This window comes from Pteropus medius, unplaced genomic scaffold (genome assembly GCF_902729225.1).
Source record: "Pteropus medius unplaced genomic scaffold, Ma_sr-lr_union100, whole genome shotgun sequence".
Taxonomy (NCBI): domain Eukaryota; kingdom Metazoa; phylum Chordata; class Mammalia; order Chiroptera; family Pteropodidae; genus Pteropus; species Pteropus medius.
In genome coordinates, this window is record NW_024352789.1 from 1,118,840 (window position 1) to 1,146,143 (window position 27,304).

Genomic DNA, 27,304 nt, shown 5'->3' on the forward strand with positions numbered 1-27,304 from the left:
TACAACTAACATCCCTCATTTATTCAAACAACTGGTCAGTTCAACGGGGTAACGACAGAGAACTCTTCGCGGGAGAAGGGGGCCTGGAGCAAGGGGCTGTGGGACTGAGCGGGAAGCTTCCCCCAGGAGCCTGACCACAGCGCTGGGCTAAGCATCTGGGCAGGCACCCCTGCCCGCTGTGAGCCCACCCGGCCCGGCGGCTGTCCACTGGGGCCGGGCGGACGTCGGGTCACACCAGGCCTCTCTCCTCTCGCTCCTCCCTTCTGAGCAGCCATGTGTCAGGCCAGCCCAGCACAGAGCTGGAGCCCCATTCCGCCCCACACACGCACCCCGTCCCATGACTTAGAGGCAGGGGATGATTGTGCCCCCTTCTCGGCCCCTCCCCAAGCTGCGGGGCTCCGACATCGTCCCTGTCCTCCACTTCTCAGCCTTCGCCCGGCTGCTCCAGCCTCCGGGGGGCGCTGGCTGTGTGTGGACCGAGGTGCGGGGGGCGGGGCTCCAGGTGGCGTGAGAGGATGGATCTTTGGCGGCAGCGCCCTTCCTCCTGGTGGCTCATTGTCCCTCTTCCACCCAAACTAGTGCAGGACGGAGGGCGAAGGGGTGCGGGAGCTCGGAGCGGGGGCGGGGCCTCACTTGGAGCTGGGAGCCGAGCGGTCTGCGCGGAGGGAGGTGGCCGCGGTGTAGTTCTGGAAGAGAGGCTGCAGGAACATGGCGATGGTGCCGAAGACACAGACGCAGACGAAGATCCAAAGGAACAGGCGGTCGATCACCATGGCGACGTACTTCCAGTCCTCGCTCACCTGGACAGCGGAGACAGAGGAGGCCCAGGTGACAGTCGCAGGGTGCAGGGCAGGAGTGGACTGGGTATGAGCAGGTCTCAGCTCACACACACACACCTCTCCCCACACCCCAGAGTGGCCCTTCCAAAGCACGGCTCCAGCCCTGCCTGCGGAACAGCCTCGGTGGCCCCATGGCCTTCGGGGCCCATCCAAACGCCCAAGTCTGGCCTCGAGACCCATCCTTGACAATGTGAGCCTGCCCTCGTCCTCACCCATGCTGGATCCCTGACTCACCAAACCCCACGTGTCCTCTCAAGCCTCCGTGCCCTTGGGCTTCCCCTCGTTCTAGAATCCGGGCCCTCCCTTTCTCTAACTGGTGAACTCCTATACATCCTCCAAAGCTCAGATCAAACGTCACCTCTTCTGTGAAGGCTTTCCTGACCCCCCGGTCGGAACAAACCACTGTCCCCTCTGGGTCCCTCAGTACCACGAACACATTCCTGTCACAGCGTTTTTACTGCACTGTATTATCAGTTCAATCTGCACGTCTGTGTCACCACGAGCTCCTAAACCACAGGGACCCTGTCAGGTTCACCTCTGGAATCCCAGTGTCTGGAACGCAGAGTGCCGGGGATGGGTGTTGAATCAGTGAACGGACGGCTGCCTCTGCATGTCACATGACTGCACGGAGCCCCTCCGACACGCAGGCCCGCGGGCGAGGACTGGGCCCCGGGCGTGAACAAATCAGTCAAAAAGACAGTGGCCTCTGGGGGTCTGAGCGCTGTCACAGGGCCGCCCCTCTCAGCCGCCCCCTCCAGGCTGAGTCTGGGCCTGACACGTGTTCGGCGGCCACCCAGCCAGCTGGGGGATGGGACGGAGGCCACTGCACACTTCATTTACTCGGCAGCTGAAAAATGACTCATTGGTGTCGCATGTGTGCCTACTGTGTGCCTGGCACCAGGCTGGTACTGGAGATCTAATGAGAGCAGGACAAATGCACCCTGAGGTACACAGTCTTCTCGGAGAGATGGACACACACACACACACACACACACACACAAATTACACAGTGGTGGTTGCTTATGAGGAAACAAAGGACCGAGACAGAGAGACGGAGAACACAGAATTTAGGGCATGGTCTAGGAAGGCCTCCGAGGAGGTGACATTTACGGTAAGAGCTGATAATGAGAAGGAGCCAGCTGTGGCAGGAAGAAACAATCAGACGAACCCAAACCCACGGACCCTCCACCGGCCTGCGCCCTTCCAAAGTATTTACACCATGAGTGACAAGGCCGAGGAGACAAGACAACGACATGAAATTCGAGATCCGGACTGGGGCAGGACCGAAGCGACAAAGAGTATGACCGAGAAAACTGGGAAACTCTATGGTTTTATGTTATTTTTCTCAGGCGAGGCAGCCCTTGGTCGACTTCGCAGATGGCAAAGGCCTCATCAGCTTATAATCCCTTATTTTTTCTTTTTCACGCCCACAGCACCTGGTCTTCCTAGGCGGTCTCCCATCCGAGCACTCACCAGGCCCGGCCCTGCTTAGCTTCCGAGATGAGACGGGACGGGCTCGTTTAGGGTGGCGTGGATATCGGTGAAAATTGGGAACATTTTAATATGGACTTTAGATATTGGATCGCTGCTACAATTCCTGAATTTGATCACTGAACCTGGGTTTGGCGAGACGACGTCCCTGTTCTTCGAAGAGACGCACTGGGGTTCTGGGGATAAAGGGCTGCAGTGTCTGCAATGTACTCTCAAACGGTACATCGGAAACTAATCATTTTTAAGAGGAAACAAAGGCCTTCCAGGCGCTGAGACCAACATGTGCAAAAGTCCTGAGGCAGGAAAGAGCCCGGCTTACTGAGAACAGTCGAGCAGGGGTGCCAGGGAGCCGAGCGGGGGGAGGCACAGGCGACGGGGGCACACTGGTCCCTTGGATGGAGGGGCACAGGCGCTGAGTCGGAGAACTGCGAGGAGTCTCTGCCCCGGTCCAGGCAAGAGCTGATGGAGGCCTACGGCTGGGGGCAGGGCAGCGTGGAGGAGGGTGAGGCTGAGGATTATCTGGAGGCTGCGCTCACAGGTCAGGCCTTCTGACGATTTGGATGGTGGGGAAGGTAAGAAGGTGTGAAGTCAGGGATCACTCCAGGTTTTTGGTCTGAACCACTGAGTGGAAGGTGATGCCATTTACTAAAAGATGGGAGCTGAGTTGGTGGGGGTGCACCTCAAGCACTCTGTCTGGGACTTGTTAAGTTTGAGATGCCTGTGGAGCACCCAAGTAGGTCACTGCATCCTCAGCGCCCAGCTCAGTAAACGCACATGACATGAGTGGACTGCAGCAGGGCAGGTGGCAGCCGTGACGCAGCTGGCTGAGGCCCTGCACTGCCTCCCCTACCCCCGCATTTCCCCGTTGTCCTCTGCCGGCTCTGAGGCTCCCACCCCAGCTCCTCCAGCCCCCTCTTCCTCCATCAGGACCTGCCCCCTGGTCCAAGCCCCAGCTCTAGCCGGATATCCTGCCCTCCCGGAAACAAAAATGCCAGGCTCCGAAGTCCCCCTCAGCCTCCCCCCAAACAGTAGTGCAGGAGCCTGCCCTTCCTCAACCCCAAACTGGAATGGCAGCGTCCCAGTGGAACCCTGGCCAGTCACCATGGCAACATCTGAGCTGCAGCCTGGAACTAGCCAAGTACCTGGAAGCTGAGCACGGGGCGGGGCCAGCCACAGCCCAAAGTGGGGGGATGTCAACTCATCATACTTGGCTCCCAGAGACGGAGACCATGGGCGTCCCCTCCTGTCCCCTTCTGGGGAGCTGCTGGCAGAAAAGGCCGGCTGTGCAGGAAGCTGGGGGCGGGGCTAGGAAGCCCTGGCTTCCACCTGCCCCCACCTGGTACATGTTTCACGAGGCCCTCCCTGCGACCCAGAGAGCAGAAGCAGTTTGTGGATTTGGGTGTCCTCTCCCTGCCGGCGGGCTGGGGGAGCCTCTTAACCCCTCCCCACCCCACACGCCCCTTCCACTGCCCTCAGTCTCGCCCCTGTGGGGCGCGCAAAGGCCTCAGACTCCATTTGTGCCGAGTTGAAGATTAACGGCTGAGACTTGAGAACACAAGTGGCAGGGAGGGACTCTCAGGGACACGGCCACCGGGCTCGTCCCCTACCTGGCCACCCTCGTCCCCTACCTGGCCACCCTCGCAACACTCATGATGCCCCGGATGCCAGTCCTCAGGAAGCCGCAAGATCATCCCGTACCTACTCCAACTTAGGCGGCGCCGCCTCCAGGGAGCCCACCGAGAGCCCCGCACGGACTGCCACTTCCCGCACCCTGGCCTCCTATCTGCGTGGCGTGTGTACACCGCGCCCCTGCTTTCCAGACCCCACGGTCCTGGCAGCCCCGCATCTCACACGCGGGCCCCGCCCCTCGCCTCACTCACGCTCTGGTCGTCGTCCTCGCTCCGCATGTGGTCCGCGATGAAGCGCACGCCGTCCACCGCCTCCCGGAGGCCGCAGCCACACGGCCCCGCTGCGGGCGCGGGCTCCGCCCCGAAGGCGCCGGCCAAGCCCTGGACCGAGGCGCGGTTGACGAAGCACGTGCAGGAGTCGGCGCCGCCGGGCGCCCCGCGGAAGAGGAGGGCGCCCGGGGCCTCGCGCTCGCGCTGGCGCCGCCGCTGGCGCAGGCGCTGGCGGGCGCAGTGGCGGCGCGGCTGCTGCATGAAGAGCAGCGTGGGCAGCTTCTCGAGGAAGACGACCTTGACCCACGGCGCCATGGTGTGCGTGGTGGGCGAGCGGTGGTGCACGTTGAGCACGCACACGCTGGTGACGATGGAGAAGGTGACCAGCACCATGGTGAACATGAGGTACTTGCCCACGAGCGGCACGTCGAGGGACGTGGGCGGCACGATCTTGGAGATGAGCAGCAGGAAGACGGTGAGCGCCAGCAGCACGGAGATGCACAGCGTCATCTTCTCGCCGCAGTCGGACGGCAGGTAGAAGACCAGGATGGCCAGCGAGGTGATGAGCACGCAGGGGATGATGAGGTTGATGGTGTAGAACAGCGGCTTGCGGCGGATGACGAAGTCGTAGGTGATGTCCACGTAGGTGGAGTCGTCTGGGTTCTCGTTGCGCCGGCCGGGCAGCGCCACGATGTCCCACTCGCCACTGGGTGTGAAGTCGTCCAGACTGGCCACGTCACTCTTGAGCACCAGGTCGATCTCGGTGCGGTCGTAGGTCCACGAGCGGAACTTCATGGTGCAGTTCTGCTGGTCGAACGGGAAGTGCTTTACCTCGATCTTGCACGCGCTCTTGTAGATGGCCGGGGGCAGCCAGAAGATGCTGCCGTCATAGGAGACCACGGCGTTGGAATAGAAGGACACCTCGTACATGCCGTCAGCACTGCCAAGGGGGAGCACGGTCAGCCCTGGCCTGAAGTTCCTGCACCCCACCCAGCTGGTTGCTCCCATCGGGGTGGACAAGTGGGAGGAGCCAGGGAGGCCAGAGTGAGGCACCCCAAGCCATGGAGAGGGCGGGGCAGGTGGGAGCACGAGATGGTCCCACTGGTGGCTTTGGATCTTGAAGGTAAGAAGACTGTTTCAGGAGAGGGGATGGAGCCTGCAGGAGACACCGGGACCTCAGGTTCTCCGACCCGGCCCAAGCCTCCGGGAGAGCTGTTCTTGAATCAGTTTTTTTTGGGGGGGGCGGGGTGGTGCTGTGGATCCCTGTTTGTCTCCCACTGCAGCCTCGAACTGCAGAGACTCCTCACTGGCTGGGAAGGGACTGGCCCTGGGCCAAGTCACCTTGGCTGTCTGCATTACTCCGCAGTGGTCTGGGTCTGTCTGTCCATCTGAGTGGTGACTGCATCTATGCCACTGAAAAGTCCCTTCCCTCCCTCCCAGCATGAGCTAATTTACTTTCACTGAGACCCCTTCCCTTCCTAAGTACTCCCGCAGTTTCCCCCCGCTTTGCCACTGCTCCAAGGTCACCTACTTATTGTACAGGACCACATCTGGGAGCCAGATGTGTTTGGAAGGGAGTCGAACTTTCTTCATGTTGTCGAATTCCTCAGGCTTCCAAGTGAGACGGTAATCCTCCCACTCCTGAGAAGAGGGAGAGAGCCAGGCAGCACTGACCTCCGCCCTGGGAGGGCTCAAGGTCAAAGACGGGAACAGGAGGGGCCCATCTGGCGTGGGGGATCAAGGTCAAAGATAGGGATGGGAGGGGGCCCATCTGGCTTTAGGAAGCTTTGAAAAGCCATCATTTCCCCCCAGTGACTTCTCTGCCCAGCAAATGTGGCTCATAAAATACTTTCTCATTTAATTGGCACAGCTAAGCCAAGATATTTGAATCCACAGTTTACAAATGAGAAAATAAATCTTGTAGAGTTTAATACATTCAAGTCACAGCTGGTGAGTGGAAGAACCAAGATTCAGATCCAGGTTATTTAGGACTCCGAAGTCTATAATTTTCTGCCTTTTTTGAGAAAAAAAAAGCTTATATATAAGAAAAAAAAAAAGAAAAAGAAAAAAAAAAAAAAGAAAAAAAAAAAAAAAAAAAAAAAAAAAAAAAAAAAAAAAAAAAAAAAAAAAAAAAAAAAAAAAAAGAAAAAAAAAAAAGAGGAAAAGGGAAGACTGGGGGTGTAATGGTCGGGAGACACCAGCCCTGGGTTGCTCCCCCCGTTGGTCACCAGTCTCCCGCTCATGCTGCAAGGGAGAAGAAAGCTGCTGAGAGGAACACCCCGCCCGTTGCAACCGCGCACGGCCCCTCCCACACCTCCCAAGCTGTGGGGGCTCCAGAGGAGTGAGCTCAGACATGAACACATGCCGGCTGTGCTGACTTCAGCAGCTGAGCAGAGGGATTGGGACCCGCACTCACCACACTGATGAGCTGGGCCAGTGACACCATGAGCTGTACTGTCACCAGCTCAGAGCCATTGGTGGCTGGACGGATGAGCTTGTTATAGCGGGAAGGATCCAGGAGATGCTCCACCAGCCGTTCCTCTGTGTCTGTACCCCAGACTCCTGGGCAGGGGGTAGGGGGCAGGAGGTAAGTAGGCAGGAAGGGCCCACCCAGATCCCACTCTCCCTAGGCAAGTGGGGCAGCCCAGGCCCAAACAAGAGGCTGTAGCTTCCCACAGTTGCATCCCTAAGGATCAGCAAAAGACTTAGGTTGCCCCATGGAGGCCCCTCCCTGAGGTCACTGGCCGAGGAGCCCAGACAGCCCTGCACAGATGCCTCCAGGCTAAGAGCCCATTCTGCAAGAGCTAGTGGCGACCCACAGCTCCTGCGAGGTCTCAGAGCAGAGGGTGCTTTCAGGAGACGGGACTTCCGTGTCCGTGGCTTCCCTAGAAGATACTACGATTCGGGGAAGTTTGGGGGGATGGTCAAAGGGCAACAGTTATTCATGTCCCGCCACACACACCTCCCTCAGTCAGTGCCCACCTATCTGTGCAAGTCACAGTATGTATCTCCACATGTGACTGGCCACGACCCCGCCCCCACCCTCAGGCACCGGGCGGCCTAAGCTGTGGGTCAGGGCACATATTTCGTCTCGAATTTCACATGTACAGGAGCCCCTCCTCCCCTCTACGAGACAGCATGCAGCTGCGGAAGGTGCACTGGTTGTACACTACCTCTGCACTCGCCCTTCATTTATTCTGTCTCCTTGACTTTGCAGAAACGCGCCCCATCCCCTCAGAGAGCTCCTCCCTGGCTCTCAGCCCCGCAGAGCTTCTTCCCTCCCAAGTCTCCTGTCCCAGCTGAAAAGCCACCTCTCTCCCCCTTCTGCCTTGACCCTGTGGGTGACCAGAATCAGGAGCCCCATGTGGGCGTCGGGAAGTGATGGGGAGCCATGGGAGGGTGCTGACCAGATAGATTTGTTGAGATAAAATTTCACAGGAAGTCAAATGGCCTCTCAGCTGCAGTCTGCGCTCCTGCCGCCCTAGAAAGCCTGGGGAGACCCCCCTCCCTCCTTCCTTTCTTTGCCCGCACCCTCCACACCACCATTGCCCAGCTTTCTCTCTCTTCCTTGCATCATTTACCCCTTGGGGCACGTCCTCCCATGTTCAGCCTCCCAGGGGCCCCCTGCAGGCCCAAGGATCTCTCCTTACCCCCGAGGGACTCCCCCACCTCTGAGAGTGCCTCCCTTCCACCTGGGCGCCTGCCCCGCGTGAGGCAAAGCCCGGCGACCTGTCATCACCTGCGCACAGTCCGAGGAGGCCGAGGCCGAGGCCGAGGAGCAGCGCCGTGGGGCCGGAGCGCCCGGCCATGCTGCGGGCATCGCTCGCCGCCTGGCCTAGAGTCGCCGGAGCGCGCCGCGGGCGGGAGGGCCGCGGGCCGGCGCTGTCCGTGGTGCTGAAGCCGCGCGCGCCGCCCGCGCCGGGCTTGGACCCGGGGCCGGTGGTGGTCGCGGTCTTCGATGTTGCGGAGCCGGAGCCGCGGCGGTTCTGGGGCTCAAGCAGCGCGCTGCGGAAAGGAAGCCGCTTCTCGCTTATCCTGGTCGGAGCGGCGGAGGCTTTTCCGCCTGTCTTCCAGGGAATACGACCGGCGACGGTGAGGGGGAGGAGTCTCCGCCCCGGAGGCGGAAGCGCTGGGTCCCAGAAAAAAGGGGTCTTTGGGTGAGATATTCTTCTGCTGGTCCCGCTTATGCGACGCGAAAGGAGGGTGGTTCACGGGGCGGTGGAGGGGTGCTAAAGCCCCAAAGCTGGGTCAGAACCTAGAGGTTGTCTGAGAAGGGGCGGGCAGAAACAAGGCGACAAGACAAATAGGTCAGGACCCGCTTAGCACAGAGGGACAGAGGGACGGCCAGAATGAAGGCGCGGAGGTCGGGAGGAGTTTCTGGGGCCCCACTGTCCTTTTTTTCTCTTAACGAACCTAAACCATCCTGCCTCCTGGAAGGCTGAGGACGCGGCAGAGAAAACGCCCTTAGAGAAGGGGCAAGGGGGCGCCGTGTGTTTGCTATTTTAAGAAAATAGACTTGGAGGCTAGGAAGAGGATCCCCTCACCTGTCCACTCCATTAACTCCCTCAAAGGCCAAGCTTCCTGTCCTCCCCCAAGGGGCCCAAGGGGACTTCTGGACACAGCCTGAACAGAAGGTAATCTCGAAGGTCTTGAAGAGACGAGCACAAGTGGCTCTTATCCGTCAGTCTCCCTCGCCCCCGCGCCCTTCCACTCCAGTCTTTGGCTTCTGTGTGACAAAGGGGATCAGAGGACCATTTCACAGAGGCCAGCCCAAGAATTAAGCTCACACAAAGGACAGCGAAGATGAGAGACACACACACACAGAGGTGTCAAAATTCAATGACATCTTTGATCTTGAAAGCCCTGAACTTTTAGCTTCTGAACCAATAAAGGCTTCTTTTTTTCTTAGGTGGATCCTGTCACTTTCAACCAAAAGATTGCTGCCTGCAGCAGCCACATCACACATCAAGGCTCTGTCTTATTCCATCTCCGCCTATTTCTTCAATGTCATCGGGGCCACCACCGCCAGTTCCACGCCAGCTACTGGCAATGTCTTTAAGACCCATGACCGCTCCGTCCCCTCCCGTCCTCCATACTTCGGGGCCTTTTAAACATGTAACCCCATTGGCTCTTTTGTTACTCATTTTGTTACCCTCAACCACCTTCTACTTAACTTTGAACATCTGGCAGCAATATCAGTTCCTCAAGGAAGCTATTCCTGACCAAGGGCCAGGCCAGGTACCCTGCCGTATTCCCAGAGGATGTCCCAGGAATCGGCCTAGGGCTACGGCTGCCTCTCCCACTAGATCATGAACCAACACAGCGCCTGGCACATCACGAGAGCTCACAAATAAGGAAAACGGCTAGTACAGGACTGACAGCCTTTAACGTGTAGGCGGAAATTCCTCTCTAAAGGCTCAGCTAAGAGCCGCTGAGGTAGCATTGTCCTCAGTTCCTGGAACTGCGAGGAAGAGCAGGACGAGTGCCAGAAGATGAGGACCAGGGAGGATGTGGGATGACGACAGGCCCCTCCAGCATGTGGGGGGGGGGCATGAGTCTGCACCGCAAGCCCCAGGGCGTGTGCACGCGTGAAGCTGTGATAATATCGGAAGAATTAAAGAAATCCTGAAACCCAGAAAGGAATGGAGAATAAAAGCCTGCGGAACGGGCAAAGAATGCGTGCGGTCATGCCACGCAGGGAAAGGACCAAGGTAAGAAGAACACCCACATCTGTCAGTATGTACTGCAAAGGTGTTGAGGGTGCGGTGATCAGAAAGACCTAGTACCAGCTATAAAGGAGATCGCGGTTTGGCGGCCAAGACGTTACACAGAGCCGTGGCTGCTTAGGATAGAAATGAGGTGCTGTGAAGCACAGAGGAGGGCGAGGTTAATAGTGCCTGAGCGCCTAGAGGGGATGGAGGTGAAAACGTGAGATTTAAAGATGAGAAAGCCAGCGAGACAAGGGGGGCTTGAAGGCATTTCGGATACCTGAGAGGGACAGGGAGCCTTACGTGTAGGCAACACTTAGTGCTTTCCTCTTTTGGTGGAGGCTGAGTGATTGAAGGAGTCTTCTTTCCTGACAACGTCTCCCTGAAGTGGTGGCTTGGCTCTAGTTTGACAGAGCTGAGCATCGTTTGCTCGCTCGAGGCCCGTGGTTGCTCCCTGGTGCTCCCGTCAGGCCGGTCCAGGCAGCCTGCTCACCTTGGCCTCTACCTTCTCTTTTCAAATTCCCCAGCTTTTACTTCAAGATTAATTCCAGCCTGGCAGGGAGCGAGTCCTCTCAGCACCACCCAGTGGCCAAGGAGAGATGGAACCCCCTCTCTCCCCTGTGTCTCCCACACGTGCCCCTTCCACATCCTCCAGGAAGAAGGTCAGCCAGAGAGAGAGGCCAGGTCTAGGACCGCACAGAGTGATGACAGACGCAGAAGTATCAGCCCTGAGGCAAAATAGGGACCAGGCAGTTTAGTGCCACTCTCTTTGCCTCTGGCGGTAAGGAACATTTTCTCTCGAAAGGCATTACGATCAATTTATCTCCAAATGGCACTTAGATATACATACAAAAATTATATAAATTATAAGTGTGCAGCTAGATAAAATTCTCACAACATGAACACAGCCATATAATTCCCACCTGGATTTTAAAAAACAGACTACTACTAATATCCGGGAGTCCTCATTAGGTCCCCCCGACCGCCCCGCCCAAGTCATTATTCCCTCCTCTTCAAAAACAACGTGGTGAGGGCCGGGAGGAAAGGGAGTGACTGCTCACTGGGTACTGCTTCAAGTTCTTGAACTAGAGAAAGATCATGGGCGCACAACACTGCGAATATACTGAATTGTTCACTTTAAAATGGTTAAAATGGTACATTTTGTGTTGTTCGTATTTTCTCACGATTAAAAAAAAATGACTAAGAAAAAGGAATCACTATTCTGGCTTCCCACAGCACAGATTAACTTTGCCTGATGAATTCATATCAATGGAATCATGATCTTTTGTGTGCATTTTTTTAAAACGTTCCGGTAGTAAGAATCACGGACATGGCTGAATGTAGTTGTGGTTTATTCATCTTCACTGCTGGAGGGTATTCCATTCTATGAACATACCATCACTTATTTGCATTGTTTCCTACTTTGACTATCAAAAATATTTCTATGAACATTCTTATTCATGTTTTGGCATACAAACATATGCATTTCTGCTGGGTACGTAACTGAATCGCATAATTTTACTTTTTAAAAAGGAGCGCGCTGTAATATAGCTTTGTAACCTTCCCTTTTCATTTACTATTTCTCAAACATCTAAATATCAGTAAGTACTCCTTGATGACTATTTTTAACAGTTGCACAGTATTCCGTTGTGGGTATGTTTTGTACATACCTTTAATAATTTCCAAGTGAAATTGCTGGGTCGGAGGTTTTAAAGTTTCTGATTATTTAATTACGTGTTGCTAAATTGACCTCCAGAAAGAGTGACACTGTCAGGCTCACCCTGGGGCCTCAGGCTAAAGTGGTCGGTATCTCCACAATCTTCTAGGCTGAGTCCATGCTCTCAGCCAGTTCTAAATCATTCCTCCTTTGTCTTAAGGCCTTTTTTCTCAACCTCTTTCTACTCCAGGGCCGAGATCTTTCAGACTGTCACCCCACTTCCATCTAAGTAACTTCTACTTTCACATTCTTTCTTGGGATTAATCCTAATTTCACCCTTCCAGGCCCTTACCTTTCTCAACCCTTATTGTCCGTAGCACTGTATTACAGTTGATTATATCCGGCTCCGGTTCATCCATTACCGTGTGCTCCTGAGGGCAGGAATAAGCAATACAACAAAAATGATAGAGTAGCAGCTGCCATGTAAGGAGCCCCTTCTTTGTGCAGGAATGAGGCCAGGTACCCACCACAGGGACCGTATCTTATTTGTCTCTGCATCCCCAGTGCCCACCTCAGTTCCTGGCAAAGTGCAAGTGCTCAGGATGTATCTGTTGAGCCGATGACAAGAATGCTATGCTTCTGGGAGCGAGTCAAAGGAAAAGGTTGCTCACTCTGCCCCTGACAAACATATCTGCTCACTCCGATAACACATGACCTTTGGAAGGAAAAAAAAAAATGCCTACCATCCATTTTGTATACAGTAGCTGGAATGATCTTTTAAAGTTTAAGATCAGATCATGCCACTCGTAGCTTCAAATCTTTCAATGTTTTCCCACTGTACTTTGAATAAAACCCAAACAACTTACTGTGGTCTCCATAATCCAGTCCCTGCTTTCTTCACTGGCCTCACTCCTACCCTTCCTTTCACTAGACTCAAGGTATGCTGACCCCTGTTTTTTAAAAGCCAAGTTTACTTACTATGTGCACTTAATCCTCCCAACAGCCTTATGAGGTGGGTACTATTATGATCTCCACGTTACAGATGCAGAAACTGAAGTACACACAGGCTAAGTCACACCATTAACAGCTGGCAGAGCCGGGGTTTAAAGTCCATGCTCTCAGCCAGTCCATTGTTAGTTTCCTTCTTCTAGACGGTGCCACCTTCAGTCTCACTTGGGTTCTCTGAGTTTGCTGCTCTCTGCTGGAATGCTCTCTCCCAGGCCCTTTCAGGCCTGCCTTCTCTTCATCGGATAGCTCAAACACCGCCTCTCTAAGGAGACCTCCCCTGACTCCTGGACTTAAAAGTAACCCCCACGGGCTGGCCCCCATGTGGCCCTACTTTAATTTCTTGTATCTACTTACCAGTCCGATCTTCTGGCCATTCATTCGTCTAGCATCTGACTCTTTGCACTAGAACGTAAGGACCATGAGAGCGCTGAGTCGGCTCTGCCAAGTTCACCCGGCCCTACTACAGGCTAACGCCTGCCCTTGGCAGAGAAACGCCAGCTCCTGGTCTCTGCAACCGGCTTTGTCCTTTGCGATAGTGCCACCTAGTGAGGACCCGGAGGCACTGCCGCCTTCTCTGGCAACTGTCAAGACCACTGCGACAAGGTGTTGGCCGGTTAGGCTCGATACGGTGAACGTGGTCCGCCCGAGACTGTCCCCTTGCATTCCACTGCCAGGCTAATGATTCAGACTAGCGATGCCCTCCCTCCGTGACCCTGCAGAGGAAGCCCAGGACGCCCCTTCTCCAGCCTCGTCCAGACCTCTGGGGTCTGATAAGCGCAAAAGGTCAGCTACCGACTACCCTCCACGCATAAGGGATCAGCGATCTATTTATCAATCACAGGGCACTGCATGGTGTCCTCGCATCGAATCCTTGGGAGTAGGCAAAGCAGGCATTACCCGCATCAGAGAGTCATTGGACAGATGAGGAAACTGCGGACAGGTGGTTAACCCAAGGTCATACAACGAACTAGCGGCAGGGCCGGGACGAGAATCCACGCCTCTTGCGGCCGGGGCCTCGGCTCCTTCCCCAACCGCACGCCCCTCATTCAGTGCGGCAACGGAGCATGCCCACCCCCACGGAGACACGGGGTCGGGGACCAGCGCGGGGACGCGGGGTAAAGACGACGCAGTGGCGACCGCAGCTCTCCCCCTTCCTGCGCTGCCCACCGAGCGCCCGGCACGCTCGCCGCGGCGGGGAGGCGGGGAAGCCGACCCAGCGCACGCAACAGGGTCCCGCGCAGGGAGCCCCTGGGAGCACGCGGCGCCGGGTCACGTGAGAGGGGAGCGCCGGCGCGAGCCGACGCGCGCACGCACGCACGCCGTACGTAAACACGCACGGAGGCGCTGAAAGCGGCGAGCCCGAAGCCCCGGGTCACATGTGGAGGGTGGCAGTCGAGAACAAGGGGGCGGGAAAGAAGGAGCGATCACGTGGAGGAGGCCGGAGTGGGGAGGTCACGTGAGGGGCCGGAGGCGGGGCCGCCGAGGAGGAGGAGGGGCGCGCGGCTTCCGGCGGCTGGGGGGGCCGGCGATGGAGGGGGGGGGTCTCCTGTCCCGGAGGTGGCGGCGGCGCCATCTGGCTGGGCAAGGGGGACCAGGCGCGACCCGCAAGGCGCGGCGGCGGCGGCGGCGCATATGGCGGAGCCCGAGCGGAGGTCGATACACCCCGGCCCGGCCGGGTTCCGTAGAACTGGTTACGATAATTTGCTGTCGCGCCTATGCTGCTTAAAACAAACAAAGCAGTTTTAAACAGGGGGCGGCGCCGGGGGGCTGGGGCGGCCTGGGGGCCCGGGGCCGGGGCCCTGCCTGAGGCGGGAGCTGAAGCTGCTCGAGTCCATCTTCCACCGCGGCCACGAGCGCTTCCGCATTGCCAGCGCCTGCCTGGACGAGCTGAGCTGCGAGTTCCTGCTGGCCGGGGCTGGCGGGGCCGGGGCGGGGGCCGCGCCCGGACCGCATCTCCCCGCTCGGGGGTCGGTGCCCGGGGATCCCGTCCGCATCCACTGCAACATCACGGTGAGGAGCCCCTCGCGTCCGCCTCTCCGGGGCCCCTTGTCAGGGACTCGGGGTCCCCCCACACCGCTCTCTGGTCTCGGAAGACCTGGGAGGCCGAGTCCGCTTCCGAGGCTCGGCCCCTTCTCTGCCGGTTACACTTGTTTCTGGGGCTGGGGGTTCTGCCCAGCACCCAGAATCTCTGCCATCGAGCCTTCATAGCGAGGGACACCCCGACATATGGCGCCTCCGCTGCCCCTTGCCACCGTCCCACCTACATCCCAGGGTTCGGGACTTGGGCTCGTTTTGGCCACTCCACGACTTTACCTTCCCACCTCGGAGCGCCCTTTCCTTCCCCTGGCTCGTGCCAAGGTGCCAGGCCTCTGTCCCGTCCCAGCTGGAAGGACTTGGCTGGGACCTCGGCACGTTTCCGTGCTGCCCCGTGCTCAGTAGTAGTACCTTTGACTTAGGACGTTGCCACCTGTGGGATCCCCGCCCAGGCACCTCTAATGCGGCCCTTCTCTGCTCTCTGAATTTTGCCAAGGGGCGGGTGGCAGTGCCCTGACCCCGTCTTCCTCTCCTGTGGACTCCCCTTTATTCTGGTGTAACCTGTAACTCTCCTTCTACCCCAGCTGGTCCTAGGTCTGCCACTCCCCTCCTGTTCCCTCTGAGTCGCCAGTTGTCCTGGGTTGTTTGTTGCCTTTCCCGGTAATGGCGGTGGTGTTTGAGGGCTCTCTCTTTCGGAGCAGTGACAGTTCTCTCTCACCCCTGTGGACATCATTCCATCCCAGCCTCGCTGGACTGGGAGACCTTTACATGTCGCCTGCCCGGTCCGCCCTCACACGTCCCCTGGAGAGGGTTGGCCTCTGATCACCCGGGAATGTCTGGTCCTGTGTGGGGTAGCTTTTATAGTGGCTGCTACTACCTGCTGTGATAGTGTCCTCTCTGCCCGGAGCACTGGTTAGGGAGCTAAGGGACGGTACTCTATCCTGGCAGGGGGACGGCAAATGGGAACAGTCTGGGGAAAGCCAGACCTGTGAATCGCGTGGTACTTTGGGGCCTGGATTCGGTTTCCGTGGTTCCCGTCTCGCCCTTTCCTCCATCAAACCAGGTCAAGGTTTGGTGAGCGAGCCTCAGCTTGGGTTGGATGCTGCCCCACCGAAACTCACGCGTCCCATCTCTCTCTTCTCCCATTTCCCCAGCCACCTTTTTTCCTACTAAAGTAAAGTAGAGACGGGAGGACTGGGTGTGGCCGGCGGGGAGACCTGAGCGGCTCGAGCGTTTGTTCTCTGGCACGGAGGGTCAGGGCCGGAGCAGAGCTCAGACCCCCGTGGACGTGGGCGATGTCCCTGGCGTGCGGGGGAACCGCAGGGGTTGATTTTGTTCCGAGTTAAGTTGCTTGTTCCTTGAGGGTAGGTTTGCCCCCTTCTTGCTGCCCTTGCAGTTGCCAGAGGCTGTCCCCTGTCTGTCTCTGGCAGGAGGAGAGTGTAGAAGCTTCAGGCAGACTCTGGCCGCTGTAAGGGGGGCTCGGTCCGCACTGGCCCCTTGCTTTGGGCAGAGGGGGAGTCTGGTCAGGCCGCCTTTGGCACCGGGGCTCAGGAATGCTGGGAATGCGAGCAGCGTGGGCTTCTTTCTCCCAGCCTGCTATGTGGAGCCCTGCAGCCTACGCCTGGACAGAGAGGGTGGCAGGCTCCCAAGGGAGCGGTGGGGAGACTTGGCCTCTGAGGGGTTCCGTCGGGAGCGGGGTACGGCACTTGCTCCTGCTGCCCCTGCACTTGAGGTTCTGGAGGTACAGCCTCGTTGCGACCCTCCCTTCCCCAGCTGAAAGGCAGCGGCCTGGTCTGCTCTCCCCGCGGCAGTGTGGCTGCTGAGGGGAGTCCTCCCTCGGCTGATGGAGTGGGGTTGGAGGACAGCGCTGGGGGCGGGAGGACCTCGAGTCCGGAGCCTGCCTGGGTGAGACACAGGCCACCGAGCTGGGCCTCTGCGCGCGTGCGGGGGCTGCCGGCGCAGGAGCAGAGGGCCGGCGAAGTCCAGCTCTCCCCGGAGCCGCCCACCTTGACCGCTCGCCCTGTCTTTTCCCCTCAGGAGTCGTACCCTGCTGTGCCCCCAATCTGGTCGGTGGAGTCCGATGACCCTAACTTGGCTGCTGTCTTGGAGAGGCTGGTGGACATAAAGAAAGGGAATACTCTGGTGAGGGGCCGGGTGTCGGCGTGGGGTGCGCTCTCTTCCCCCGAGGCCCATGTCTTGAAGACTGTCCGCGAGAGGGAGCTGCGTCTGGAAAGTGGGTGGTGCACTGGGCTGAACCTTTGGGGCAGACTTCTCGGGAAACTCGCTTACCAAAGCCAGAGCGAGGGCCCCGCACCAGTCCCGGGCCGGGCCGTAAGCCCGCTCCCCCGGCCGCGGGGTCCGGGGCTTAGAGAGCAGGGCACCACTTCGGGGTCTGAGCTGAGGGCTCTCCAGCGCACCTGTCCGGCTGGGACGGGGCAGTGACGCCCCTGTGGCCCCCCCGCAGCTGCTGCAGCACCTGAAGAGGATCATCTCGGACCTCTGTAAGCTCTATAACCTCCCGCAGCACCCGGACGTAGAGATGCTGGACCAGCCCCTGCCCGCGGAGCAGGTGAGCGGCGGGTGGCCCGGCCCACGCAGGTCCTCCCCGCCCCACGCGCGCCTGTCCGGACGCTCGGCCTCTTTTCTCTTCCAGATAGGATCTAGCCACATGGGGCCCGGAGTCGCCCCAGCCCTGTCAGAATCCTCTCCTGGGCAGGGCCCCTCAGGTAGAGAGGAGGGGCCTCTGACCGTAGCAGTGGTGGCCATTGGGGCCTCAAGTTCCCCTTTAGGAGCCAAGAAGGCGCTGTCAGTCTAGTGACAACTGAGTGAAGGAGGGATTCTTGGGGGACTTAGTCTGGGAATCCTGAAGTGGGAGACAAACAGCCACTTTGCTTCTCTTTTGTGCTTTGGCGCATGGCAGGAGAGTATGGGGCTGGTGGCGAAGTCATTCCCGGGCTGCCACGTCCACGCAGACCGGACTAGGGGAGAAGCTGCCAGTGTTACGGGCAGGCACACGGCCTCCAGCCCTGGAGGCTGCGGGGAGCAGGTCGCAGGCTGCGTCCTAGGACGCCTCGGGGCTCTGATCTCCCCTCTCCCCTCTCCCACTGCAGTGCACACAGGAAGACGTGTCTTCAGAAGATGAAGATGAGGAGATGCCTGAGGTAGGCTTGCCACCCAGGGTGGCACTGGCGGGAAGCTCTTGCAGGCGGCGGCACTGAGCACCCGCAGCGCGCAGAGCTGCAGTTTAGAACTGGGGAGAGGAAGGTGCCAAAGGGAGAAAGACTCACTGACCCGGGGGAGCCGCCGGGCACTAGAAGAGGCAGGGCGCCCACACCCAGGCCCTGGGGACGGCGAAGTGCAGGCCCGCTCGCTGTGCCAGGTGGCGGCCGGTGGACCCCACACGCCCTGCGGTCAGACCCGCGCTGCACCGCATCCGCGAGCTGTCTCAGTTGGGAGCTTCACCAGATCTCACTAAGCTACATGTTCCTTTTTGATAAAACAGGGTTATGACATCTTCTAAGTGGGGTTGGCTAAATGAGGCATTGCATGTGAAATGCTTCATGTAGTACGTGGTGAGTGCTAGATTTTATCTGATACGCTCTCTAAAAAACAGGTATTTTTGCAGAATATAATATAGCAATTAAGATCTCGCGTTTCAGAGCCAAACAGAATTTGACTCACTTTTCATCTCTGCTAAGAGTCGTATGACTTTGGGCGTGAGAATTAACCTCCCTAGACCTCAGCTTCCTCATCTGTGAGATGGGAGTGCTGGTAACAGTGGGGTGGCTGGGCCTTAGATGAGCCTGTGTGCGCTGCATCTGTACGCACCCCACCCAGCACGGGCATTCGGTGGACGGCGGCAGCCACTGTAGTAACTAGGTTGGTGTTACCGCGGGTCACTCTGGTGGCCTTGTTTCCTTGCCTTGTCTGCAACTCCTGTGACTTTGTTAGGGTCTTAAGACACGTGCAGGACTGCTGACGTGAACTTACTTCGCTTAGACAGTGGGGAGCCCACTGGGCCACGCCTCCAGGTCTGCCGGAGCCGATCTGAGTGGGGCTCCTCCCCCACGCACAGCGAGCTGCTCGGTCACTTAGAGCAGGAGACCCCCCCATCTTGACATGTCCCGTCTGGATCCCCTTCCTCGCCTTTGTGTCCGTGGCTCAGGCCCTGGGCTGGAGGGCAGGAGACTCTGGTCCAGTTTATCCCTTAGACTGGGGCCTGAGGACTCCCAGTACAGCAGTCACCGGGTGAAACATGAGCTTCGAGTTAGTGTCAGGCCAAAGTCATTCTAGGAATTAAGCGTTTCTGCTGCTAAGGGAGATTTTCAGGATGGCTGGAGCAGGGTCGGTCTGGGAAGCAGGAGGGCCAGTCCCTGCCGGCTTTCCCTGGGTCCTGACATAGCACTGCTGCGGGCGAGCAGACTGGGAGGCACATTGTGCCTTGTCCTTGAGATTGGAGGCCACGGGGTGGGAGCCGTTCCAGACACAGAAAGGGCGCTCAGCGCCTTAGCTGCTAGAGACTCAACCGCTCCTTAACTTGCCAAGTGGGACTCGGGTGGCGACGGCCCCTCCACAGCCTGTGTTGGTTTCTTTCCTCCTCTGCCCTCCCCCCACCAGGACACAGAAGACCTAGATCACTATGAAATGAAAGAGGAAGAGCCAGCCGAGGGCAAGAAATCTGAAGACGATGGCATCGGAAAAGAAAACTTGGCCATACTAGAGAAAATTAAAAAGAACCAGAGGCAAGATTACTTAAATGTACGTACCTTATAGGGAGAGGCTGAGCTGAGGGGTCGGAGGGCCCCGGCTGGGAGGTGGCAGGCCATCGCGTGTCCGTCTGGGGGGCGGACCCCTTTTTGGATGGGTTATGGGCGTGCCTAAGCCTTGCCCAAATCTCGAGCAAGCCGCCAGCCTGCCCCTAAGGTCTGGAACGCGTGTTCCCAAGCCCCGGGCCGGTGACACGTTTCCGTCTTCCCCGCCTGCTCGCAGGGGGCGGTGTCTGGCTCGGTGCAGGCCACTGACCGGCTGATGAAGGAGCTCAGGGACATCTACCGGTCACAGAGCTTCAAAGGCGGTGAGTGTGCCTCCGGGCGGGGCCCGAGCACGCGCCTGTCACAGACGAGGGTCCGGTAGGGGCCAGGGATCCAGCAGCTTTGGGACGCATGACTGTCTATGAACTTGTCAGGCCAGGAGGGGCCTTCCCCGGGCCAGTGGCCTAGACTGGCACCTGTCCATTGGAGCCTTGGTGACTTTTTCTCCCGGCCTGGGGAGGCAGCGCTCCCCACCTGGACCATCCTCATGACTCAGCCCGTGTTCTTCCCGCTTTCCAGGAAACTATGCAGTGGAACTGGTGAATGACAGTCTGTATGACTGGAATGTCAAACTCCTCAAGTGAGTGGGACTCTGGGATCGGACAGGAAGTTGAGGTGGAGTGTAGGCGGAGCCAGTGTGCTGGGAACGTCCAGGGCAGTCCAGGAGCGGGGAGCGGGCGTGGGCAGTGGTTTGTCCCTCTGCTGCGGGCCGGGGGCCAGCCGAGGCTCCCGAGCTGGGACCAGGGGCCTGAGCCCCGACTCGCTCCCTAGGGTCGACCAGGACAGCGCTTTGCACAGCGATCTCCAGACCCTCAAGGAGAAGGAGGGCGCCGACTTCATCCTCCTCAACTTCTCCTTCAAGGTGAGCCTGGCCCCGTCCCGGCCCCCTCGGCCCAGGCCTCCCCCGCCTGCCAGTCCCTGGAGGACACCGACCTCCCGCCCTGACCGCTGCCTCTGTCTCTCTCTCAGGACAACTTTCCCTTTGACCCACCATTTGTCAGGGTCGTGTCTCCGGTCCTGTCCGGAGGGTGAGTGGCTCCGCAAGGGCAGAGGGCAGCTGCTGTGACTGGGGGTGCGGGAGGGGCATGGAGCTTGGGCCAGGCACAGCTGACTAACTCTCATCCCGCAGGTATGTCCTGGGCGGAGGTGCCATCTGCATGGAACTCCTCACCAAACAGGTGAGCCCGTCTCTGGCTCTGGGCCGGGCTCAGCGGGCTTCACCACGCACACCCTGCGGGTCGGGCGTGGGCAGGGCCTGCACCTGCTGACCTGACCGCTCTGGGGGTGAGGGCCAGGGCCTTCCAGGTGCAGCTCCTCACCGGAGAGCAGGTGTTCCGTTCCCGGGGACTCTGCTGACTGCTTTGTCCCCACTTCCCAGGGCTGGAGCAGCGCCTACTCGATAGAGTCGGTGATTATGCAGATCAGTGCCACGCTGGTGAAGGGGAAGGCACGGGTGCAGTTCGGAGCCAACAAAGTGAGCAGCCGGGGCCAGATGCAGCTTGGGCCACGAGCCGACCAAGGCTGCCTTCTTTCTGAGACGAGGGGACGAGGCCGCTGGGCTGGCGGCATCGGACAAGCGGGCCTGGGACACCCACGGCGGGAACGGGGGCAGGGCCCTGCCTGAGGGCATGCTGGGTCTGGGGAGGGCCCAGGTCTGGGAAGGGAAGGCTGCGGAACTGCCCCCGAGGGATGGCCAGCGGGACGCACTTCGAATGCGGGCAGCACCGGGTTGGGAGCCCGGACTCCTGGGGGTCTGGGCGGCAGGTAAGGGACGGTGAGGCCACCGCCGGCCATGGCCTGACTTGGTGGCTTCCTCTCCCCAGTCTCAATACAGTCTGACAAGAGCACAGCAGTCCTACAAGTCCTTGGTGCAGATCCACGAAAAAAACGGTGAGACTGGAGCCGGCCCGAGGTTCTCCCAGCCGAACGGCCAGCAGCCTTGCTTTTGCCGTCCGTGCCCGTCGGCCCAGCACCACCCGTGTCCCCAAGGGCAGGGCTGGAGGCAGCTCCGTCCACAGCCCCTTCTCCCAGAAAGCAATGGCGCTTGCGCCACCTGTAGACGTGGCGCTGCCCCTCTCCCCACCACTGTGACAAAGCCTGTCTCCCCCTTCTGCCACGTCAGGCTGGGCACGTCGCCTCCTCCTCATCTCCCGTAGGCAGGTGCTCGGCTGCCTGCCCACCTGCTCTCCGGGCCCCGGAAGCTCTTCCTGGGACCTTTCTTGTAACCCTGGTGACGTCCGTGGTCAGGGCTGGGAGGGGGCGTCAGCCTCCACCTCACTGTCCTCTTGGGTCTCTCCGCAGGCTGGTACACACCCCCGAAGGAAGATGGCTAACCCCGGAGTGTCGCCCCCCCACCTCCCCAGGCACCACTGGACCAATTACCTTTGAATGCTGTATTTGGATCTCACGCCGCCTCTGTGGTTCCCTCCCTCGTTTTTCCTGGACGTGATAGCTCTGCCTATTGCAGGACAGTGATGGCTATTCTAAACGCTAAGGAAAAAACCAACACAACTGTTTCCAAGTACTCAAGACTGACTTAACAGACCAACCAACCACCTGGCTGGAACCCTCGCTAGCAGGCATTCTTATAAGAGAAACTTTCGAGCCTCCTTATATTGCTGGAAACTCAGCTGTGCTCCAGACTAGAGCCTCCTTACCTATGCTATGGATTTTTAATTTATTTTCTCTTATTTCATGTACACTGCTTTTTTTGGTTACAGTGTATGATGGATGTGTATGGAAAAAATGTATCTTTGGGAAAACAATTACAGTTTGTTAATTTGAAGAGGCTGGTCTTGACTCTGTTCTTCTTCCCACCTCCCGCCCCTCCCCCGAATGACTTGGGCAGTGGGGGAGGGGTACCCTGGTAGAGGTGAGAGGCGGCTCAGCTGCTACAGCCAGAGAAGAGTGGGCGAAGCCCCTGCCCGGCCACCTGCAGGTCTCCGAAGACCCCGGAGCCACCGGTGCCCTTCGGAGGGCAGAGCCCGGCCAGCCGGATGGTGCCCGTCATTCTCAGGACTGCTTTGCTCTTCTAAGGAACGGAGGAGGCGGCGTCACAGACCGGCCCACAGCACTGCTGCTGCGTGAACGGAGTGGGGACGGGGTCTCCAGGACGCCCGCAGCGTTCCCGGGCCAGCTGCGCTGTCGGCCAGCCCCCCTCCCTCCCGGAGGCGGCCTGGGGCGCACTGAGGGTGTTCGCAGGTAGCGCCTTCGCTCACCCCTCCCTTGCGTCACACGGTCCCGTCAGAGGACAAGGGCACAGCTCTGAGCAAAGCTGTTCAGAGAACTGTGGATTCCTTCAAGCCGTTCCCTTATGGGGGGGTCCTGTGGAGGGGGTTGTATGCACCCGTGTCTTCACCCCAAGCTCTGGGAACTGGCCGGGAGGGGGAGGGTCTGCCAAGCTGGACCCACGGCGCTGTGTCGTCTGTACACGCTGTTTCGAGGTACGGGCATGAAGTCCGCGTACGGCACCTGCTGCCCCCGCCATCGGTAAGCTCGCTTCGGGGCTGACGCAGCCTCTTAGGACAGACTGTGCCTGCAGACTGGACGATGACGATGAGTTCAGTGCCGGGCCAGGGGCGGCCGGTGGAGACGCTCGTCTTAGAAAGGACTCACGGAGCGGGAGAGGGCTCGTGTGCGCATCATTCTAACGGGTCAACCCCGTTCCCTTGCGGGTTAACGTCTCGCCACTTCAGGTGACGGAGGCCCCCCAACACTGCTCTAACTCTGCCCACGCCCACGCGATAACGGGGTGCCAACGGACACCGAGGGTTCCACAAAGCGGGACCCAAAGGGCAAACGTCGGCAGAGCTGAAACCTGGTTCCTGTGGCCCAGGCTGAAATGTAGGCTGCGTTGTCAGTAATGGGTCCTGTGAGCTGTGTCCTCTGTGCAATGTATTTTGTAATGTATTTTTCTCATCTACCAAAGGATGAAACGAATAAAATTATTTAAATAGTTTGGCTCTAATAAAATTATTTAAAGAAACCACGGGGTCCATGTCCTTCCTGGCACAAAGGGAAGCACCAGCTCCCGTGAGCTGTACACACCCCCACTTTTTTGGTCCAACCTAACACCCTTTTTATGACCCTAAGTTAGGGTTCCAAAGAAGTTACACATCATAAAAGAAAGCCGTATCATCCCGAATCAGTTTTCTTCACTCCTCTAAGAAGGCAAAGACAAACGAAACAAGCTGCTGGGTCGATAGCCCACCCCTCAGTGTGCGTCTACACCCCGGGCCGGGCGGCGAAGGGCCGGGTAGGGGTGGCTAGGCAGGAATCCGTCACCTCAAATTCGTGAAACATGCCAACGTTTATTCACCACGGTGATGGCTCATTGGTCAGAGGCTCGCCACCTGACTCTACAGTGGCGTGCCAGGAGGACTAAGCCTCACCCTCCATCCTCCGGCATCCGTGAGGGCAACTTACATCATGCTCTGGGTGCTAAGGAGACACAGGAAAGAAACACACGGCCACCAGAGGCTTTCCACCTCGTGGAAGCTTCCTACATTTGGTTCAAGACAAATCGAGACTTCGCTCTCTGCCGAGAGGCGCGAGCTTAGGATAAAAGCAAATGGGAATCAAACCAACACTGGGCACCAGTGTGGCCTTTTTCAGCCCCGAGGCCTCAAGAGCAAACGGGAGACGAGAGGGCAGGGCACAGACCCCAGACAGGAGCGGGACCGTGCTGATGGTACCACGCCACTAGAACTCCTCAAACTTTAGGATGCGGGCCCGTGCCGATGGTACCACGCCACTAGAACTCCTCAAACTTCAGGATGCGGGCCCGTGCCGATGGTACCACGCCACTAGAACTCCTCAAACTTCAGGATGTGTGACCCGAAGAGAAAGGGACCGCCCCGTGGGGGAGGGACCGCCCCGTGGGGGAGGGACCCCAGGCCCTCGCCAGTCCACCTGACCAACCCTCCATAGTGCTGTTCTAATGCCTGTAAATCTGCAGACCCAGGCCTGGCGGTGGCCTGCCCTTGAGACCCCGGGAGGGGAGGGGAGTGAGAATGTCCCAGTGAGACACGGGGTCATTACCTCCAAGTTCAAAGCACCAGTGATTGTCCCTCTGAGAATGCGATGGATCACCTGACATGAACTCAAAATGCCTGCAAAACACAACAGGACAAAACCCTGGTGGCACTGGGTCTGGCAGGAGGGACAAGGGAGGGAAGTGCAGGCCAGGGCTTTGGGAATGAGCTCTGCTGCTTCCAGCCCCTGCGGACGCGTTCCTGCTAGTCTCCTGGGGCCGCCAGGACCAGACCAGATACGCCGGGGCAGGGGAGGGGGAGGGCCCAGCAGGGCAGGCGAGAGCAGGAGGTGGCACTGTTGTGGTTAAAATAATTACAGGGACCTGGGATTTCCTGTTCTCTCGTGAGAGATTCTGGGACAGAAGACTGTCCACCCCATTCTGCTGGCGCATTTGGGCTGGAGCGGAGGCTGGAAGCGGACGCTGCCACTGCGATGTACTGGGCCCGGGCGAGGCGGGTCAGGAGGTCTGCCCTCACTCCGCTAGCTCGGCTGTCCTGCCGCCCCCAAACCCTGGGGCCAGCTCCGTGTGCAGGAAGCCGGCCACACTCAGCGGAGACCGAGGCTCCATGCCCAGGGCGCCACTTGGTTGCTATGAGACCAGAGTCCCTGCCGCTCTCATCCATGCAGGGAGGATGCTGAACACCATGCACCTGACCTCCCAGGGCTGTCCCCAAGTCCGCCGGGGAGCTGCGTGCACCCCGGATCTGGGTTGGACACTCTGGCCCCTCTGACAGCCTGGGAGCTGCTATGCAGGGCGGGGGGCTCCACTCCGGGCCATCCCCCAACGCCCCGTCAGGGGTCAGGCTCAGCTGGCCTGCGACTCCCGAGGCGAGCCAGGGCGGGCCTGTCACTCCCAGGCTGGACGGCAGGGGCCCTCCTCATGCAATGACCCAAGACGACCTCTGGGTGGTGCCCATGACCACTGGACACCAGTCCCCTCAGCCTCCCAGGAGGCCTTGAGCCTGCCTGCATTTGGGGGGTGCTTGGGGGGGTCTCTGTCTTCAGTTCTGCTTCTCCTCCTGAACCCCCTAAGCATTCTTTCACCCTTTCACAGCTCACCGAACCCGTCTTGAGAAAGGGCACGGCAAAGAAGGGGTGGCGGCTTCACGAGGCCGAATCCGAGGCCCAGCAGGTGTGAGTCTGCAGGAGCAGCACGTGGGGAGACCCGGCCGGGGCGCCGGTGCCCACCGGGGCTTTGCAAATCTTCGTCTTCTGTCACGGGATCCTTTTCCAACCATTGTTAAGCAGAACTCGTACATAAGCGTGACCGCTGGGCGGCCCTGGAAGCAGCAGGGTGGGAGGCTCCCCACACCGGCGGCCTTGGCCTTGGGTGGCACCGGGTGCCCAGAGCCCAGGTATGAAAACTAACACTCAAGAGGCAGCTTTGCAGGGGGCAGATGCCAAAAACTGGGGTGTGATCCAACCGAGAGAGGCTGCAGGGCACCCCGAGGGCCTCGGCTGCCCATCATCCGCCGCGGAGGCCCTGCAAACAGGCACGGTGTCGATCTGTCCCCAAAGTCCTCAGCAGGGGGAGAAGGATGCCTCGCCTCTCTCCAGAAGTCGTCACCATCCAGGCGGTGCAGGGCCCGCACGGGAATGGTGGCCGACTGGCCAGAATTGATGAACATGACCACAGCCTAGGTGTCCACCCCGTCCGCCACCCAGCACCTGGAGGAGGAAGGGAGAAAGGGAGGGAAGGAGGGTGGTCATACCTGGGAGGGCTCGGAGGACAAGGCCAAGGGCAGCAGAGACGCCTCCACTCCCCGTCCTGGGGTCGGGCAGCGATAGAGATGCCGAGAGAGGGGGCAGCAGGAAAGAACAGAGCTGGCAGGAGGCGCGTGGGTAGGCTCTGTCTGCGGTCCCCGGCACCATCCTGTTCCAGGCCCGCCCGGCTCACCCAGGTGGAGCTCGGCCGCACGGCAGAGCCACACAGGTGGGACTGGCACTCCTCCGCCCGGCCGGGGCGGCGAACAGCGCCTGCATCCTGCACTGCGGGGCCTGGGGACCACACGCACACCGCGGCCTCAGCGCCCGCACCGCGGCACGCTGGGCCCTGCAGACGTCGCCCGCTGCACCAGCACCGCTATCTGCCCCGAAGGAACCAAAGGTCCGGGGAGGGAGGGAGAACAGGACTGAAGCCTGGGGTCAGATGTGGCACTCTGGATGCCACCAGTGACTGGCGCCTCACCACGCACACCCCAGGAAGGCACTGTGACAAGGCCGCGAGCCCAAGAGGGCCACCCACGAGCCTCCGTGATGTGCATGGCCCAGAAGAACGGGGTCTGAGGAACGACACTGGTCCCCAGCAGCCCCGCCTCCATGCCGATGTTGCAGATGTGGCCAGCCAGCTCGGGTCTCCGGGGCATTCCCTCAGGAGTAGCACCAGGAACGGGCCTCTAGGGGCGCAGTGGAACCAGGGAAGGGGGAGAGTGGACGGACGGCTCGGCCAACCCCGTCCTGGACAGTGCAGGGCAGGCTGGGGCAGCAGGGCGGCAGTGGCCCTGAGCAGGGTGGGGACAAATGCGTCACACAGAGCCAAGGCAGCACCACCACCTAGGGGCACGGGGCGGGGGCCTGCCAGGTGCTCCAGGAACCTCCACGTGATGCCAGTAGGGACCATCCACAGCCAGGACACGAATCACTCGTCCCTGTGATCAGCTGTGCCAAGCTCCACCCCCCTACACACAGTGACTACCGCCCAGGTCACATGCGGCCACCGAGCCAAACCCGCCGCCTTGAAAACCCGCCCCCGCTCATCCTGGGGCACTTCACGTCAGACAGGGTATCTGGGCACCCCTGGCATCAGGAATGGTGTCCGCTGTTA

General features: G+C 59.3%; 2 protein-coding genes and 1 long non-coding RNA gene across 5 annotated transcripts; 1 reads left to right on the forward strand and 2 right to left on the reverse strand.

Moving 5' to 3' along the window:
* CHRNB2 (cholinergic receptor nicotinic beta 2 subunit) lies at nucleotides 1-8,061 on the reverse strand. The gene is made up of 6 exons (XM_039849816.1): nucleotides 7,968-8,061; nucleotides 6,645-6,790; nucleotides 6,457-6,472; nucleotides 5,760-5,952; nucleotides 4,211-5,168; nucleotides 1-800 (listed from the first exon to the last, which is right to left on the reverse strand). The coding sequence occupies exons 1-6, from the start codon at nucleotides 8,035-8,037 to the stop codon at nucleotides 630-632; spliced, it is 1,554 nt and encodes a 517-aa protein (XP_039705750.1). The 5' UTR covers nucleotides 8,038-8,061; the 3' UTR covers nucleotides 1-629.
* A 107-nt stretch (nucleotides 8,062-8,168) lies between these two features.
* On the reverse strand, nucleotides 8,169-14,121 carry LOC120592244 (uncharacterized). Of its 3 annotated transcripts, XR_005650079.1 has the most exons (5): nucleotides 12,956-14,121; nucleotides 12,165-12,308; nucleotides 11,946-12,024; nucleotides 10,240-10,488; nucleotides 8,169-8,494 (listed from the first exon to the last, which is right to left on the reverse strand). It is a non-coding gene; the product is annotated as an uncharacterized LOC120592244 (long non-coding RNA). The 3 variants fall into 3 exon arrangements; XR_005650078.1 differs by having other exon boundaries at nucleotides 12,165-14,121; XR_005650080.1 differs by lacking the exon at nucleotides 10,240-10,488 and having other exon boundaries at nucleotides 12,165-14,121.
* An 8-nt stretch (nucleotides 14,122-14,129) lies between these two features.
* UBE2Q1 (ubiquitin conjugating enzyme E2 Q1) lies at nucleotides 14,130-22,231 on the forward strand. The gene is made up of 14 exons (XM_039849817.1): nucleotides 14,130-14,253; nucleotides 14,352-14,611; nucleotides 16,673-16,777; nucleotides 17,100-17,204; nucleotides 17,746-17,796; nucleotides 19,253-19,393; nucleotides 19,625-19,709; nucleotides 19,966-20,026; nucleotides 20,218-20,308; nucleotides 20,416-20,474; nucleotides 20,576-20,624; nucleotides 20,825-20,920; nucleotides 21,270-21,336; nucleotides 21,748-22,231. Exons 1-14 carry the CDS (start codon nucleotides 14,130-14,132, stop codon nucleotides 21,777-21,779), a joined length of 1,326 nt encoding a protein of 441 aa, XP_039705751.1. The 3' UTR covers nucleotides 21,780-22,231.
* The last annotated feature ends 5,073 nt before the right edge of the window (nucleotides 22,232-27,304 follow it).